Here is a 16,829-nt window from a genome sequence, read left to right as displayed (position 1 = left end):
AAAATACAATAATAATAATAATAATAAATTAACGCAATAATTGTAATGAGTGTCTGTTCATTTGCTAAAGGCCCATATAGCCACAGCTGTAGAGGCATGGATATTCATTATTCAGCATGACCACGCTGAGAGTGACAAGTTCGATTCTCGGTCGGTGTTTTCGTAAAGGAAATATCACTTCCTTGGGTATAGAGTATCTTCATGACTTCCACACGATATACACATGCAAAATGCTCATTGGTAGAGGAAGCTCTCGGTGCATAACTGTGGAAGTGATCATAGAACACTAAGCTGAGAAGTAGACTTTAAATCAGTGGGGACGTTACACTAAGAAGATAACTTGTCAGAGAATCGTCAAAGTCTAGGACCCATCTTTAGCTATCATTATTTAAGATAATTTACATTAACAATCTTCAGATCCAGCTCCTGCGATTAGGTTTGAGCTGACGGCGCAACAAATCAATGGAACAACATCGATTAGATCACCGCCATTCAGGTACCTAGGTAAACGTAAATCTATCGATTTTCATAATATTAGGAGCGGAACGATCCTTCCGTTAAGTTTCACGCTTCGGATGCACACCTCGCGAGTGCCTAATTAGTCAGTCAGAACCAACACGCGAATGAGATTGCATTTTTTAGAACAAGTTCAATGTCAATGTGGCAGCAGTGTGTGGTCAAATCCACATACAGATAACATTCCTCTACTGACTGCAGGTTACGTCTGTATTATCACAGGCACACCACGGTAACGTTTAACACATTTCCACTGACTGTTGCTGATGGACAAACAGTTTCTTGCAGAAAAAAAATGCGATGTGTCTTGATAAATTATTCATGAGCGGTAGAAACCGGACCCAGAAGAAGGAACATTAGGTTTCGATGCATACGACGAACTGTCCCAGCAAATTGTCTGAAAATTTCACTGTGAGTGAAATCATTTGCTATTTGAGTGTTGGTTGAGTTCTTAACTGTATGCAACCGTAATTGTTCTAGAATGGCAGTCGATTTCTTGCTTGAGCAGTTTGTTCATCAGGTGTTGTTTTTTCCTGCCGCCTAAGATGACTAACCATAGTCAGTCGATCATTAGCTCGCCAGTCGCCATATCTAATTGTGGTTATGCAACCAAAGGCGGCAGGCAGACAAACACTTCTCCCGATCGCCGGAACTTCGATCAAGTAGCAGACACAGCAGACACTTGAGGTTTAGACCGGCGCGGCGCGACCATATCGAGCCGTCACGGCACTTTGGGTATGCCCAGTGCCGGTACCTACCTATACTAGCCGCCTTTACCGTGAGTTATTTATTCGCAGTTTAAGTACATGGCACGACATGGTTGCAAGTCTGCTGAGGCTGCCTTCGTATGTGCATAAATGATTAAGCAGGGTTCAACGATTTCCTTTTCCTCGAACGTTGTGCTGCTGTGAAAAACGACTTCAATTTTCCCTTCATTGAAATAGGTATCAACGTACTTATTATGATACCATGTTTTGCATTCACTGTTGTTCACGCCTCGATGATGAGACGACTCGAATGGTTCTGTGTTACTAGAACCTCAAGGTTGTCTCCGCTGGTGAACCGTGAAAAATGCATGTTGCAACTGTGAAACTAATCGATATAATTCTTATTACTTCAAGTGGGTTAGTGTTAAACCCCCTTGCCAATCAATAATCGTTAAAAATTCATTTGTAAACCATGCGAATTACTGGAATGACAGTGAAGGTTTACCTAGCTTTTTCCGATCAACACGCTGAACATTTTTACAGAATTTGACGGAATTCCAGCAAACGTTAATGATTGGTACAGTAGCAGTAACAATTTTCGGAAACTTTCATTAAAAAATTACTGATTATCGGCGAAAACAAACTACAGTAGTGTAAATGCCATCTTATTTCCGTGAACAGTTTGTACGACCGGCAAAAAACGATACTGAATCAGAGACGATTAGAAGGGAACTTCAATAAACAACAAGCATCGTCTTTTTAAAACCGGCTACTTATACAGGAGACATCGAATCAAACTTCAACTGACTTCGATCCATTAGTCATTCCATTCCTTCGCCTGCCTGCAAGTGAACTGGTTTCAAAACAACTGCTATACTGGTTCGTTCGATGTGGAGTTTCACGCTGTGGCCCAATTTGTCGTCAACATACAGGCTACTACTCTCTTCGCGGTGTGTGTTGGACTGGACTGGGGTAGCGTTACCACCATCCGTGGCGTGCTAAGTTGTTGATAATGTTGACCAACTGCGCCGTGGCCGGCCACGTACCGCCGGCCAGCAGTCAACGAACTCCGGTCGATCGCGCGACCAGATCACTTGGGTTATTTTCTTTTGTCTTTTTTCGTCGACCAACCGACGAAAGAAATTTTGATTATGATCTTTCGGCTAATGGTAGGAACAATATTTTAAGCCGGTTTTTGGTGCAAGCAGAAATCATCAGCATCCAACAAGATTTTGAGTATATCATGTTATCGATAATAAACAAATCAAAAGAGCAGTACAAATTATGAACTTTTTTCTTAAAAGCAGTTCTATGAAAATGTAGAGTTAAAGTCATCTTGAAATCTAGATCTACCGATTATTCATCGAGAATCTTACTTTGTTTTTCTTCATTATACAGTCGATTTATTATGGAATCGAATTTCGAATCCTCAGTATCTGATGTTGTGCAGTAGGCCTAGCCACCATACTTGGAAAGTCTCTTAAATAAAGACAAATCAATCAATCCATACTTGTAATGCATCTCCGATGTCCTGCAAGCATTAAGACAAGAAAAGTTATAGAAGTACTCGATTTTTTTTTTTAATTTTCCATGGTTCTCCCCAGAGATGGGTGTGTATGTGTAGACTACATTAGTTGTAAATCCATTGAAAATTGTGTTACTAATTTTATAAAAGAGAGTTGAATCAATCCAAGAAAATCTAAGGATATTTATTTACTGAAATCCATTCGTTTCAATAAAGTTTCCACGTAGTCTCTCTAATACCAATTCGGCGGACACAAACAACTTCAGCTATACACCTTCTTGTGTCAATTCAAAACACACTCCATCCATAATAGCGGCCATGTAGTAATACCCAAAGAAGAAGCAAAAAAAATGATATAAAATCAACTTACCGGTCAAACCTCTGCGTCTGTGGTAAACACATTGCAGAAACCGGTTGCCCGCCTCGCTGAACCGCGGATCGCGCTTATTTTTAGGCAAACTGCGACTTGCTGGATGCCGGTTTAGCGCTTGGAGAAAGGAAGATGACAGGTTTTGCATCGCAAACGATTGGTCGGTGCATTGGATGGTATATAACTCTATCCGGTCTGACCAAGTTTCAATGGTTCAAGAAAACGGAATAAATGAGTGATACTATTCGAAAATCAATTAATAAGCAAACCCTCTTTGCTTTCATCAAATCTTAGTATGATTTTCTATTAAAGACAAATATCTATGGGGGTTCTATATATAATCAACATTTTAACATTCATTAACGCATGTCAATGTCCTAAAACTGTGCTGTCTTATCATCTGCGTATGCTATCTTGTTCATCAAATGCTATAAATGTGCAGTTCCACTTGTGGTCGTAAGTGCATGGAATCTCAACAAGGGTAAACCTAAGAATGTGAAACCGCTCATATCTATAGCGAAACAAATTCAATCTCCATTTTAAGGACAAAACGGTATCCACCACCAGCACCGGAACTCCGGTTGGAACCAAAACTGCCTCTGTTACCGTAGGAGAACGTGGCCCGCTACTGCTGCAGGATGTGCACTTCCTGGACGAAATGGCCCACTTCGATCGGGAGCGTATTCCGGAACGTGTGGTCCACGCTAAGGGTGCTGGAGCCTTCGGTTACTTCGAGGTGACCCACGACATTACCAAATACTGCGCAGCCAAGATCTTCGAAACTGTTGGTAAGAAAACTCCACTTGCCGTGCGTTTCTCCACCGTTGGTGGTGAAAGTGGATCAGCCGATACAGCTCGCGATCCACGTGGATTCGCCGTCAAGTTCTACACCGACGATGGTGTGTGGGATTTGGTAGGAAACAACACTCCAATCTTCTTCATCCGTGACCCAATTCTTTTCCCGAGCTTCATCCACACCCAGAAGCGTAACCCAGCTACTCACCTGAAGGATGCCGATATGTTCTGGGACTTCATCTCCCTGCGTCCGGAAACCACCCATCAAGTGATGTTCCTGTTCGCTGATCGCGGTCTTCCCGATGGCTATCGGTTCATGAACGGCTACGGATCCCACACGTTCAAGCTTGTCAATGCTGATGGAAAGCCGGTGTACTGTAAGTTCCACTTTAAGTGTGACCAGGGCATCAAAAACATGGATGTGAAGCGCGCCGACGAACTCGCTGGTGCCGATCCGGATTACAGCATTCGCGATCTGTACAACTCTATTGCTAAGGGAGAATACCCAAGCTGGACTCTGAAGATCCAGGTCATGACCTTCGAACAAGCTGAAAAGCTTAGCTTCAATCCATTCGACCTGACCAAGGTCTGGCCGCAGGCTGACTTCCCTCTGATTCCAGTTGGCCGAATGGTGCTGGATCGTAACCCTAAGAACTACTTCGCCGAGGTAGAACAAATCGCTTTCGATCCTTCCAGCATGGTTCCTGGAGTTGAGGCTTCTCCGGACAAAATGCTTCAGGGACGTCTGTTTGCGTACACCGATACCCACCGTCATCGTCTGGGAGCCAACTACACGCAATTGCCGGTTAACTGTCCATACCGTGTATCGCTCCGTAACTACCAACGTGATGGACCGATGAACTGTACCGACAACCAGGGCGGTGCTCCGAACTACTATCCCAACTCGTTCGGTGGTCCGGAACCGTGCCCATTTGCCCGCAAGGTCCAGAACTCAAAGCACAGCGTGTCGGGCGATGTGGACCGTTACGAATCCGGAGACGAGGAGAACTTTGCCCAGGCCGCCGTATTCTACCGTCGCGTGTTGGATGATGCTGCTCGCAAACGTCTGATTTCCAATCTGGTTAACCATATGAGCAACGCATCGCCATTCATTCAGGAACGTGCCGTTAAGAACTTCGCTGAAGTTGATGCCGACTTTGGACGCCAGCTGACCGAGGGATTGAAACTGCGCAGCACCGCCAAAATGTAAAGCTACTTGAACGGAAAGCTTATCACACACTTTAACTTTAGGAAACACGAAGGAGATATACAATTTTTGGAGTTGGTTACTATATGCATGTCTAACCAATACAATGTGGGGGTAATGTTAAGATCAAATAAAAGTTTAACGATTTCCTACAGGATTGTTTCATTCGATAGGGTATGTGTACCATTCCTTGGCCTAATTTGCAAGCCGCCTTGACAATTTTGACCATAACTCATGAATTAATAGCAATAGAAATAATATGTTGACCCTATTACACACTCTAGGCAATGCACGTTTCTCCAATTGGAAGTAAACTTACGTAAATATTCAAGAATTTACTTAATTAAGCTGAAAAGATTCGATGCGATGGTATGCAACGTTGGTCTATGGTACAAAAATTGGCCTATTAGTGGATACAACGTTAGCCTATTGCTTTCCATGCACTAGAACCACTTATTATCTCATTTTTTCAATATTTCTGCTGAAGTATTGTCTCTGTTTGTTCACCAATCTTACTTTTAAATTACATTTTCGGAGCCAAATTTTCAAAAAACTATAAATAAATCACTTTAACTAAAGTTCTTTCTTAATCTAGTAACGAAAACATCGCAACCCTATTATTGTGTTATATTTTTACAGTCACCGTACAGAAAATTTTTCTTCCTGTTCGTTCTTTCTGGTTCTCACGCAAGAAATGTTGTTGACGCCTTTTTATCGTTGTTTTTGACGTCACTTTACTGATGGGCCAAGATTTGGGTACATAGTGAAAAAAATGTCCTCAATATTCGGCCCACTTTCAATTTGTAAAATAGTTATTATTCGTTGAAAACAAATATATAAGTTCAAAAAAGCGTCTTTAACCGTCGCATCAAATGTTCAGTTATTGAAAAGTCAATTCGAAATGTTCCAGAATCATGCCATTTACGATCATGTGTATAGACTACCCACTAAGCCGAAGAATCATGGCGTCTACAAAAGTTAAACAAAGTGACATTTTCATTCAATTTTAATGCTCCAAAGTGCTAAAATTGAAACGAAATGTTACAGTTGTTTGGCGCATAGCTTTTCCGATATCCAGTTATGCGTGTTTGTTTGAGTTTTTGGTTTACATTGAGATAGGCCGAACGAGGGGGCTATGCCAACGAAGCATCCCGATACCCTATATCACTGACTCCTTGAGCGCACTGAATCTCTAAAGAATAGAACTGCGCTGTTATTTTCGGTTCTGGGCAACTGTTTTAACCGCAACAAAATCTTGTGTCTGAGTGTCATCTATGCAAGTCCGTTCTCTTAATCGCTCCTTCGAGAACTATTTTAGAAAAATAAGTTTGTACCGTGACTGTACCTAATTCCGTTCACTTAAGGCGATGAACTAAGTCTAATAGCTGTGGAAAATACATGTTCTGCATTTAGTGAATGTAATTGTGCAACGCTGTTTCATTATGTCTCTATACTGTTAGAAAAATATAATCAAGGTTGCAAGCACTCCACTTATTTTGAAAATGGCCGCTATTTAAAACAAGTTGTTGTTCCTTATTCCAATCAGTACGATCCTAATTCCGTTCACTTGTGTTCCTAATTCCGGTCACTCCAAGTAATTATCAAATTGACAAAATAATCATATTATCATAGGTTGTTATAGTTATATTTATATTTTATATGTCGAAATACATTTATTTACTTATCAAAACATGTTAGTTCTATAATAATTTGAAGTAATAACATTGGATTGTTTTAATGTTGTTGCGTTTTTGAGAGCTTTCTGTGAAAACTACAAAATTCCACCAGACTGAAATAGTGTCGAATGTCGCGTCAAAGTTGGGTCAAATTTTATCGAATGTTGGCCCAATGTTGGGCCCACATCGCATAACTGTTGGGTCTATGTTGGGTTTGGAGACCAAAATAAAAACAGGTCAATGATAGGTTTATGTCGGGTTTGACGTCATCTATAAATTTTAAACCTATGACACCACAATTTATGCTTGCTAGCTGGGGTTACCAATAAATGATATGAACCAAACATCAATCGTCAGGGAGCCTTGACTGATGCTGGAGTTGGTTGTTTCGATTGTACTGCAGATTTTTTCATAGTTTCCTTTGGATTTATATGGTGATTGGAATTAGGAGCAAGTACAACCTGTAGTATCCTAATTCCGGTCATGTGCCTTTTTCATTTCTAGCATCAGAAGTCTTCCTCGAAAACTTGATTTGATGGTAAATTTATAAAAATATGTCCTTTATTGTTCTGCTTTGGTGCTATTTTGATTGATTTTGTTAATATTTCAATGAAAATACATTAAATGTATAAATTGATGCAATTCACAGGTCCGCAAAGAAAAAAAAGTAGAATGGCAGCCGATTGGATAATTAATGGCATTTAATGTATTTTCACATTAATACACAAGAAACCCTTCAACTTTTTAATTATATTCTGGCGTGGACATACTTATTGAAAATTACAAAAATCAATTTGCTAAAGATTTGCGACAATTTCGGCTAATACTCGGTGTTTTGATTCGTGTGAACGGAATTAGGAGCTGATTGGAATTAGGCGCGGTCACGGTATCGTAAATAGCAGATTAGAAAAAGTGTTAGATACTCCCTGAATACAGTCCTGTAGCTTGCATAATAGATTCAATATCCATCATACCGATGCTACGGTGGGACGCGTAACTTTAATTGTTCTGTTTTCGTTGTAGTATAGAAATTGGAAACAATCGTGCTTGGGAGATTCAAACGTTTTGCGAGAAGTCTGTGTAAAATTATATCAAATTTTGAGGAAAAAGTGAATTTATTTCTTGGAATCCTTCTGGAGTTCCTAACCTAGGAAAATACCGAGATCGAATTTCTGGAGAGTTTACCAAAGATTCCAATGAAATAGCAAGTTGTTCAAGGTTTAATACGATAAGAGCAAAAGGGTATTCAGTATGACCATATGCTGTGGGTGACTGGTTCGGTCGGTTCAGAAAGTTTTCGTAAAGGAGATTTCCTTGATATAGACATGCAAAATGGTCATTGGCAGAGAATAATCTCAGTTAATAACTGCGGAAGTTCTCATAGAACACTTAGCTGAGAAGCAGGCTTTGTCCCAGAAGACAAAAGACGTTTTCTCTACGATTTCCAACAATATTAAAAGTCAATTTGCTTCGTTAATTGAGAGAAAATGAAAGTCTCTAGTATCTCCGATTTTTAGTACTCCAAAAAGGCTTTCTCAGCTTTTGAAAATATCTCAATAAAGCTTTGATTTGCATGACTTGGAATGTTGAGTAAAACAGACTTGAAAGTCAGGGAATTTTATTTCCAAACATAAGTCGACAGGAGTGCTCCAGAATGTTTAAGAAAGTTTCAGGGGTTTTCAAGAGGTTCCTGGGGCGTTTAAGGGGGTTTTAGGGAAGTTAGCGTTCCATCCCTTTTCAGGGGGATTAAGATGCATTCCAGGAAGTTTCAGAGGCGTTTCTAAGGGTTCCAGCAAGTTTCAAGAGGTTCCAGGGGGTTTTAAGAAGTTTTAGGGGCATCCTAAAGGAAATCAAGAAGTTTCAAGAAAGTTTCAGAGGTCTTCAAAGGGTATCAGGCATTCCACGGGGTTTTATGCGGTTGTAGAAGCGTTCTACACGTAGAGAAATAAATTGTTAACACAATTAAAGTCTAGTTCAAATCAACCGACTTTTCTATTTACTATAGCGACAAACTGATTTTGACAGTTTATTAGAACAAACATAGATTTGGTAGTTTCAATATGAATTAATAAATTGTTTTAAACGACTGCAGTTTTGCCGCTAACAAAGTCGAAATGTTGTTGTGTTGGTGGCGGCAGCTAGGAATTCTATTTTAAGACACTCGGCAAGCGGATGGAAAGGAACACAAACAGACAAAAAGGCGAAACCCACCAACTTTTTGTGGATGCTGTCTCGAGTACCTGCGCGTTATCCATCACGGCTAAAACTGCACTTGGAAGTTGGGGTGATGGATTTGCTACCCCTTCCCCGTTGTGGCGATGTTGGGGTAAGAATTTTGAAGATGTGTAAGTAAGTGCTTCGGGCCATGTTTGTGGTTCTTATTTCGATAAACTCTAAGTAAGAAGAAAGGAATTCTCAGTTTAAAAATCAACCATGCGTTTTATTGTTTTAAACAAGCGTCATGTTTCTGCGTTTATGGGGTTCCATGCGTTCCAGGAGTGTTTCAGTGGGTTTGATGGGGCTTCAGGTGATCTAGGGGCTTTCCAGGTACGTTCCAGGAAGTTTCATGAGTGTCCCAATGTTTCAAAAGCGCTCCAGGGAATTTCAGGAGGTCCCAGGAGCGTTCCATAGGTGTTTTGGACATTCCATTGGGTTTCAGGAGGTTTTAGAGGCGTTCCAGGGGTGTTTCAGTGGTTTCAGGCGGTTTCTGAGGCGTTGCAGGGATGTTCTATGGGGTTTTATGGGCATTCCATGGGGTTTCAGCGTATTTCAGATGTGTTCCAGAGGATTTTAGAGATTTTTATGAGCGTTCCAGAGGTGTTCCAGGATGTATCAGGGGGTCCCTGGGCGTTTTCAAGGGGTTCCAGGTTCTATGGGATTTCAGAAGTGGTTCATGAGGTTTCAAGTGTGTTCCAGGGAGTTTCAAGGGATTTCTGGGACGTTCTTGGGGACTTCGAGACATTTTCATGAGGTTCCATGAAGTTCTAGGGGTCGAATGGGTTTTTAGGATCGTTCTAGGGATGTTGCATACGATCCCAGAGGGTTTCAGTGATTTTCCAAGGTTTATACCCATGTTTATACCCCTGATATCATCTGAAACCCTGCACTGCCCTGAAATCGCTATGCAAGCCCCCTGAAACCTCCTTTTTTTCTGTTCGAGTGAGCCACTGCAATCAGTATTTAGATCTTTGTGGCAATATCCATATCCTTAGTATTTAGTACACATCGTACTAATCCATTGTCATTGAGAGTCAATGCAGCATCGATTTCTGTACAGTTCTTGTTTTGTTTCCTCAGAGCTCAGAGGTTCATGGGATGAAAAGGTTCCATTTTTTCCAGTGAAAGAACATCCCTATTAAAAAAAAATAAACAATGGATTTCCGAGAAAGATAAAACGGTAATACTGATATTTATCCATGTAACCGAACTATACCCATCCATGTACTTCTAGTTTAGTCAAACCCGGGGTTTTAGGCCAGTTGCAAAACTCTGTATAATTTTGAGAATGTGTTCTGTAATAATAATTCACGTGAGTCCTTGAATCGCCAATACTTATCAATCCTCAATAGGTTAGTGCGTAATTGGGATTTTAAATTTTAGAAATTGTATTGATTTTTTGATTTTATACGAAAGAGCACCTTTTCCTGAGCCACTATTATTTTTTTCAGATTTTTTAAACTTTATTCAAAATCAATTTCAAAGAGATTTTTTTAAATCACTTTTTGACAGCTGAGCAACTACTTGACAGCTCCGCCCAGTACAAACTGCGACGAGGGATTATTCGACAAATCGCTCCCATACAAGCTTCAAACTAATTTTCAAATAGGTTCCCGGGCACCAAAATTCATGGAAATTTGTATTTCGGCTCAGTTTGGCATGTAGATTCAGAATATGGAATTATCTCAACACCGCTAAGTCAATTAGATACGATACGCAAACTGTCACCAATAACAAGGCTTTATACTATGAATGTTTATTTTTGGTAGATCTTTCACAGTAACGCAACACTTGAACATGATCTACCTACGCAACGGCATCCGTTAAAGATCGAGCATATGTTAAGCCCCCTCAACCATTCATCCATCAGTCCGGGTCGCCTGACTTCCAGACTTCCGATACAAAGGAGTTTTTTTTGTCTTAGAAATGGGAATTTAAGAGAAATCAAATTCAATGGCAAGTAGGGTATTGGTTCCCTTATTAAGCATGTGGCTCCCATTTTCATCCTACGAAAAACAAAGGAATGAAGCACTGTTTGTTTTGTTTCTTATTTTTGTATTTTTTGTTAGGAGTGAGCACGCATGAAAACAAAAAGAACGGAATCAATCGGTGCCGTAATCGCTTGTTTTCGAATAGTATGAAATTGGGAGCGTGAGATTACTGATGGAACACAAACCCTATTAGAAGTGACTGGATCTAAACGATAGTGTGTCATTGTGCTTGCCTCACAATATACCGTGAGGTCGCCATTCACCGCTCATTTAACGGCATTTTCGTAAAGTATATGACATTAAAAATCGACGTTTGCGAATATTGCACTTTAATTAACGTTAACAACTCAACAATTATGTTGTTATTATAGAAAAAATATAAAACGATTGTAAAATATGTTTACAACCGAAAAAAATAAAAATTCAAATGTGTTATCTCTTGGCTCCTATTACCGCTCATGCATTCATTCACCGCTCATAATGGATCCATTCACCGCTCACTGGATTATTTTTTCATTGAATCACAGAAACCATTCTTTTATAAAAACAAAATAACTTTTATTTACCAAAGTATTGATGATTCATGACATTCAATTCATCCTGTTTTGTCAAAATGGAATTTTTAACGGGTTTTTACCTGTTGGATATTTCTTCTGTTGTTTGTCCTGAACAGTACCCATGTTGTCCTGCAGCGCAGGACGAGATATATTTTTTGAGAACGTGATTTCAGGTAGGGTGCGGGCACCGGTTTTGGCCAGTCTAAGGGAAATCATTTTTATAAAAATAACCAATAATCCAATGAAAACTACCAATGTGTCAAATGAAAGGTTTCGATCTACACTTTATTAGAAAAATGCAGAAATCAGGCTAATACTTGATTTTTGTATTAAAAGTGGCACTGGCCAAAATAGAAGCCTTGCCGCAGTTTTGGCCATATTCTCAGCTTTGGTTTCTATTTTGGCCAATCACGTGTATTTCTTATGGGAGTGGCCAAATTAGAAGCACCCTGGCCAAAATAGATATATGGGAGCTGATTTTTTAAGGAAAATTATTTTTTCTTCCAGTTTTCAATCAAAATGTATGGTTTCAACAGCTGCAATCATATTATTATATTAGAATCTACTAGTAAAAACTAAATTTATGCCAATTTAGATCGTTACAGGCTGAATACCGCACTATGGCCAAAACTCCGGGCTGGCCAAAACTGAAGCTTCTACCCTACACCCATATAAAAACTTGGTGAAATGAAAGTTCTTTGATGTGGCAGCATGGTGCATTCACTTTTGTTGTTGTTTGTTTTAGTTTACTAACATTTGATCATTTTTGTATGATTGATCCAACATGAGCGGTGAATGGCGACCTTACGGTATTTACAAATTCATGCAATGGCAGGCAAAGAAAGCTCTTCAATTAATAACTGTGGAAGTGCTCAAAGAACACTAAGTTGAAGAGAGGCAGACCAAGTAGCAGTGAGAACGTAGAGCCATAAAAAAGAAGAAAAAGGAGAAGAATCGAGTTGTACATACTGCTCAGCACGTGTTGATCTAATGCTGCACTGAGAAAAAAATCTACTCAGTGGCTGAGTTGGTCTTACTCAGAAATCGAAAAATCTTTTGTTTTGCAATGGGTTTTCCCACTTTTAACCGAAACTGAGTAGGAAAACAAAGGATTTTTCGATTTCTCAGTAAGACCAACTCAGCCACTGAGAAGAATATTTTTTCGGTGTGACAAATGAACAACCCTTTGACTTTTTAGGTTCTGGGAGTTCAAGTCATCAAATTTACTAGGGATTAAGATTTAGAACTTTGTAATCCAAATGAAGTTAACAACTCAAAACCTCCTATATTCATGCTTTTTTTTCTATTTTTAGGACAAATCCGTGGCAACTACCGGCAATGGTGCTCCATTGGGTACCAAAACGGCCACTGCTACCGTTGGCGAACGGGGCCCTGTGGTGCTGCAGGATGTCCACTTCCTCGACGAGATGTCCCACTTCGACCGTGAGCGTATTCCGGAACGTGTTGTGCACGCCAAGGGTGCAGGTGCTTTCGGATACTTCGAGGTAACTCACGATATCACCCAGTACTGTGCGGCCAAAGTGTTCGAAAAGGTCGGCAAGAAAACTCCACTTGCCGTGCGTTTCTCCACTGTTGGTGGTGAAAGCGGATCGGCCGATACCGCTCGTGATCCACGTGGTTTCGCCGTAAAATTCTACACCGATGATGGTGTGTGGGATTTGGTCGGAAACAACACTCCGATCTTCTTCATCCGCGATCCAATTCTGTTCCCCAGCTTCATCCACACCCAGAAACGTAACCCAGCTACTCACCTGAAGGATGCCGATATGTTCTGGGACTTCATCTCCCTGCGTCCGGAAACCACCCATCAAGTGATGTTCTTGTTCGCTGATCGTGGTATTCCTGATGGCTACCGGTTCATGAACGGCTATGGATCCCACACCTTCAAGCTTATCAATGCTGATGGAAAGCCGGTGTACTGTAAGTTCCACTTCAAATGTAATCAAGGTATCAAAAACTTGGAAGCCAGACGAGCTGATGAACTTGCTGGATCTGATCCTGACTATAGCATTCGGGATCTGTACAACGCAATCGCCAAGGGTGAGTACCCAAGCTGGAATTTGAAAATCCAGGTTATGACATTCGAACAAGCTGAGCAACATAGCTTCAACCCGTTCGATGTAACTAAGGTCTGGCCACAGAATGAGTTCCCATTGATTCCGGTCGGTCGTATGGTGCTTGATCGCAATCCAAGCAACTACTTTGCTGAGGTTGAGCAAATCGCTTTTGCTCCATCGCACCTGGTTCCAGGTATCGAGGCATCCCCGGACAAGATGTTGCAAGGTCGTCTCTTCTCTTACGCTGATACGCACCGCCATCGCCTCGGAGCAAACTATCTTCAACTGCCGGTCAACTGCCCGTACCGCGTTGCCATGAAGAACTATCAGCGTGATGGCCCGATGAATGTCACCGACAATCAAGGAGGAGCCCCGAACTATTATCCCAACTCCTTCGCAGGACCGGAACCGTGCGGATTTGCAAATAAGCTCCAAAACTCCAAATTCCACGTGTCCGGAGATGTCAACCGGTTCGAGTCCGGCGATACCGAGGACAATTTCGCCCAGCCCGCCATTTTCTACCGCCGCGTGCTGGATGAAGCCGCCCGAGAGCGTATGATCACCAACATGGTCAACCACATGTCGGCCGCCTCGTCCTTTATTCAGGAACGCGCCGTCAAGAATTTCTCGCAAGTCGATGCCGATTTTGGACGTCGCTTGACCGAGGGTCTGAAGCTACGCCGTTCGGCCAAAATGTAAAAGCACGATTGACGAAGGTAAGCGACTATTACATTTCCTCTGAGATAAGATTTATCTTTATACAATCACACACATACAAGCATAAGATTTTTGCTCTTGGTTTCTTTGTAATTCTTTATAAGTGTACACGAAGGAGAAATTTTGGATGATGTATGGAGTAAGATGGGCTAATTATTAAGTTTTTACATGCTATCGAAAGAAATTTTATATATATATATTGTGGCGTCTAGTATGCTTTCAGATATTATTCTAATAAAGTTTAACGATTTCCTATGGGCGACTTTTATTTAGCTATATCACATTCCGCATTATACAGAATAAATTTATTGATCGGTCGATGTGGCAAATGCACGGATATTCAACAAGACCGTGAGGATGACTGCCTTTGGATCCACTGCGGTAGATCCCCGAAAAGATACTCGACTCACCGGGTCTGTTTAAGAAAAACTAAACTAAAGGAAGCAGTATGCTAAAAAGTCTATATTTTAAATGTAAATTAATTATCTATAAAATAGGGTAGCGAACCACTTGGGCAGAGGCCGGTATTTTGGGCACTCTTTGATATAACTCCGTCAATTCCAAACAAATTGACTTGAAATTTTGTACACGGTCAGATACTATACGTATCTCATCGCGTTCCAAAAATTGTATCAATTGGTTCAGAATTGGCTGAGTTATAGCAGAAAAGTGCCCAAAATAGAACCCCTGCCGAGATGGTTCCCCTTCCATACCTACATTCGTAGATGCCATGATAAAGCATTGCATTAGTTCGTATTGTAGAGCTTTAAGCTAAGTTTCCAGATCCCAAGGAGAGCGCTAAAGTAAAATTCCACCTTTTTCCGCAAGTAATTTTGACAACTGATCCAGTATGGGGAGAAACGTTACTTTTCCTTACGGAATAATAGCGCGGACTATTTTTCCGCAAGGAAAAGTGACAGCTCCATTTGATTCGCACGGGAAGCGTTACAAGTGTTACACTTTTTTCCTTACTTGCCGTCTGCGAACTGCACAAGTAATTTTGAAGCGGAATCATTACTTGACCATTACTTGTCCTATCTTTTTGCACAGTACGTACGAAGTGGAAACTAGCCATTCCTAATGTGTTGAGAGGATGTTCTAAATGGTTTCTGGCATCGTCGATGCAATTCAGTGATCGGAATACAGATGTTAAATCACTATAGGCCTGAAATGCAGACATGGGTTGATGAAAACCTGCACTGCCCCTCTTCGCATGTCAGTCCCATGTTGTTTTTCAAAGCCCCTACCTTTTGAACTATAACTCCCATTATTTTCAATAAAAAATGTATTTACTTCATCCCTGGGCTTGGTTTATATCTTCCAGGAAGCATTGATTTTCGGCATATGACCATTGTACTTTGCAGTGTTGATTGGTTGAACTCGTTGAACTGAATGTAGATTCAATGGTAAATTTTAAAATCAGATAATTCAATCCTCTGATATAGTGATTCCAATTATACTACGGCATAGTGTAACGATATGTTGTCGAAATCACTTAGGTATGTATCGGGAAAATATAATTCCAAGCTGGTGAGAATATTACCACTGAGGGGGGTTTTGAGCCCAGTCAGACCCTTGATGGGACAATAATGTGGGATAGTATATGGGAATACCATTGAAGGTGGTAATAATATCCGAGGCTTATGAAATCCGACAGGGCGCGTGCATTAGGCTGCGGATCTATGCTAAGGGAGATCAGTAGCATCTGTTTGTTATTAGTAGGGTAAACAGGTATAATATGCCCCCCCTAAGCAGAAATGGCAATATATCTGTAACTGGTGGCTTATTCCATCTATTGTTCACTGCAAATTGTTGTTACTAAAGTTAGTGAAGTGTTGCATGCGAACTTTGCCTTTGGAGAGGTGGCTATGGAGGTTTTGAAACGTTTTTCGAAAACGTTCCAAAATTTGCCTTTTCAAAACAAACGGGGCAATACGCCCCATCAAAAGAAAAACGTCCAGCCCCGTGATAAAACTGTCCCAGGGGATAATTCCACCACATGCATATCCTAGGAGGGTCTTTCCACAAGTGATTAACTGCATAAAAGTTGCAAAGTAACACAAGCAAACAGAACTAGCTTCATTTACAATGAAGTCAGCTTACAAAAGGTAAAATATTACGCCAAAAGCCTCGATTTCAGACTTTTTGATATTTTTATTGCTTTTCTGTATAAATCCACTAACGGACCAGCTCGATGGCAATAATTCTTCAATATTTGAGATTTCTAATCGATCACGCATGCGAAAAGCACTTGAATCGCTAGAAAATGAAGTGGGGCGTTTTGCCCCGGTGGGGCGCATTATACCCTTTTACCCTAGAACAAAATGCCGTTCTATGAAAACGCAGTGTGAGTGATCTCCTATGGGCTGTAGTACTATAAATTATCTCATTCTCTGTGAATTCTAGCTTTGATTATCTTGTCAGTAAATAGTAAAATTATTAAGATAGCTTAAGAGCTAAACCTTAAAAGCAT

General features: G+C 40.7%; 1 protein-coding gene and 1 long non-coding RNA gene across 3 annotated transcripts in view; one reads left to right on the top strand and one right to left on the bottom strand.

Moving 5' to 3' along the window:
• Window positions 1-14,611, top strand: part of LOC109430890 (catalase) — a 37,411-nt gene extending 22,800 nt beyond the window's left edge. Inside the window, exon 2 of one of the 2 annotated variants that reach the window (XM_019706975.3) lies at window positions 12,875-14,611. In XM_019706975.3, the coding sequence (XP_019562520.2) occupies window positions 12,875-14,338 (1,464 nt within the window). In that variant the 3' untranslated portion in view covers window positions 14,339-14,611. Of the gene's footprint in view, window positions 1-3,662; window positions 5,273-12,874 lie in introns of those variants that run through there. The other variant, XM_019706976.3, reaches the window with a different exon arrangement.
• The window catches only part of LOC134288293 (uncharacterized), a 69,688-nt gene that overhangs the window by 15,527 nt on the left and 37,332 nt on the right, over window positions 1-16,829 (bottom strand). The gene's annotated exons all lie outside the window — the stretch shown is intronic.

The sequence above is a fragment of the Aedes albopictus genome, chromosome 2 (genome assembly GCF_035046485.1).
Source record: "Aedes albopictus strain Foshan chromosome 2, AalbF5, whole genome shotgun sequence".
NCBI lineage: Eukaryota > Metazoa > Arthropoda > Insecta > Diptera > Culicidae > Aedes > Aedes albopictus.
This window is presented reverse-complemented; position numbering and strand designations above follow the sequence as displayed.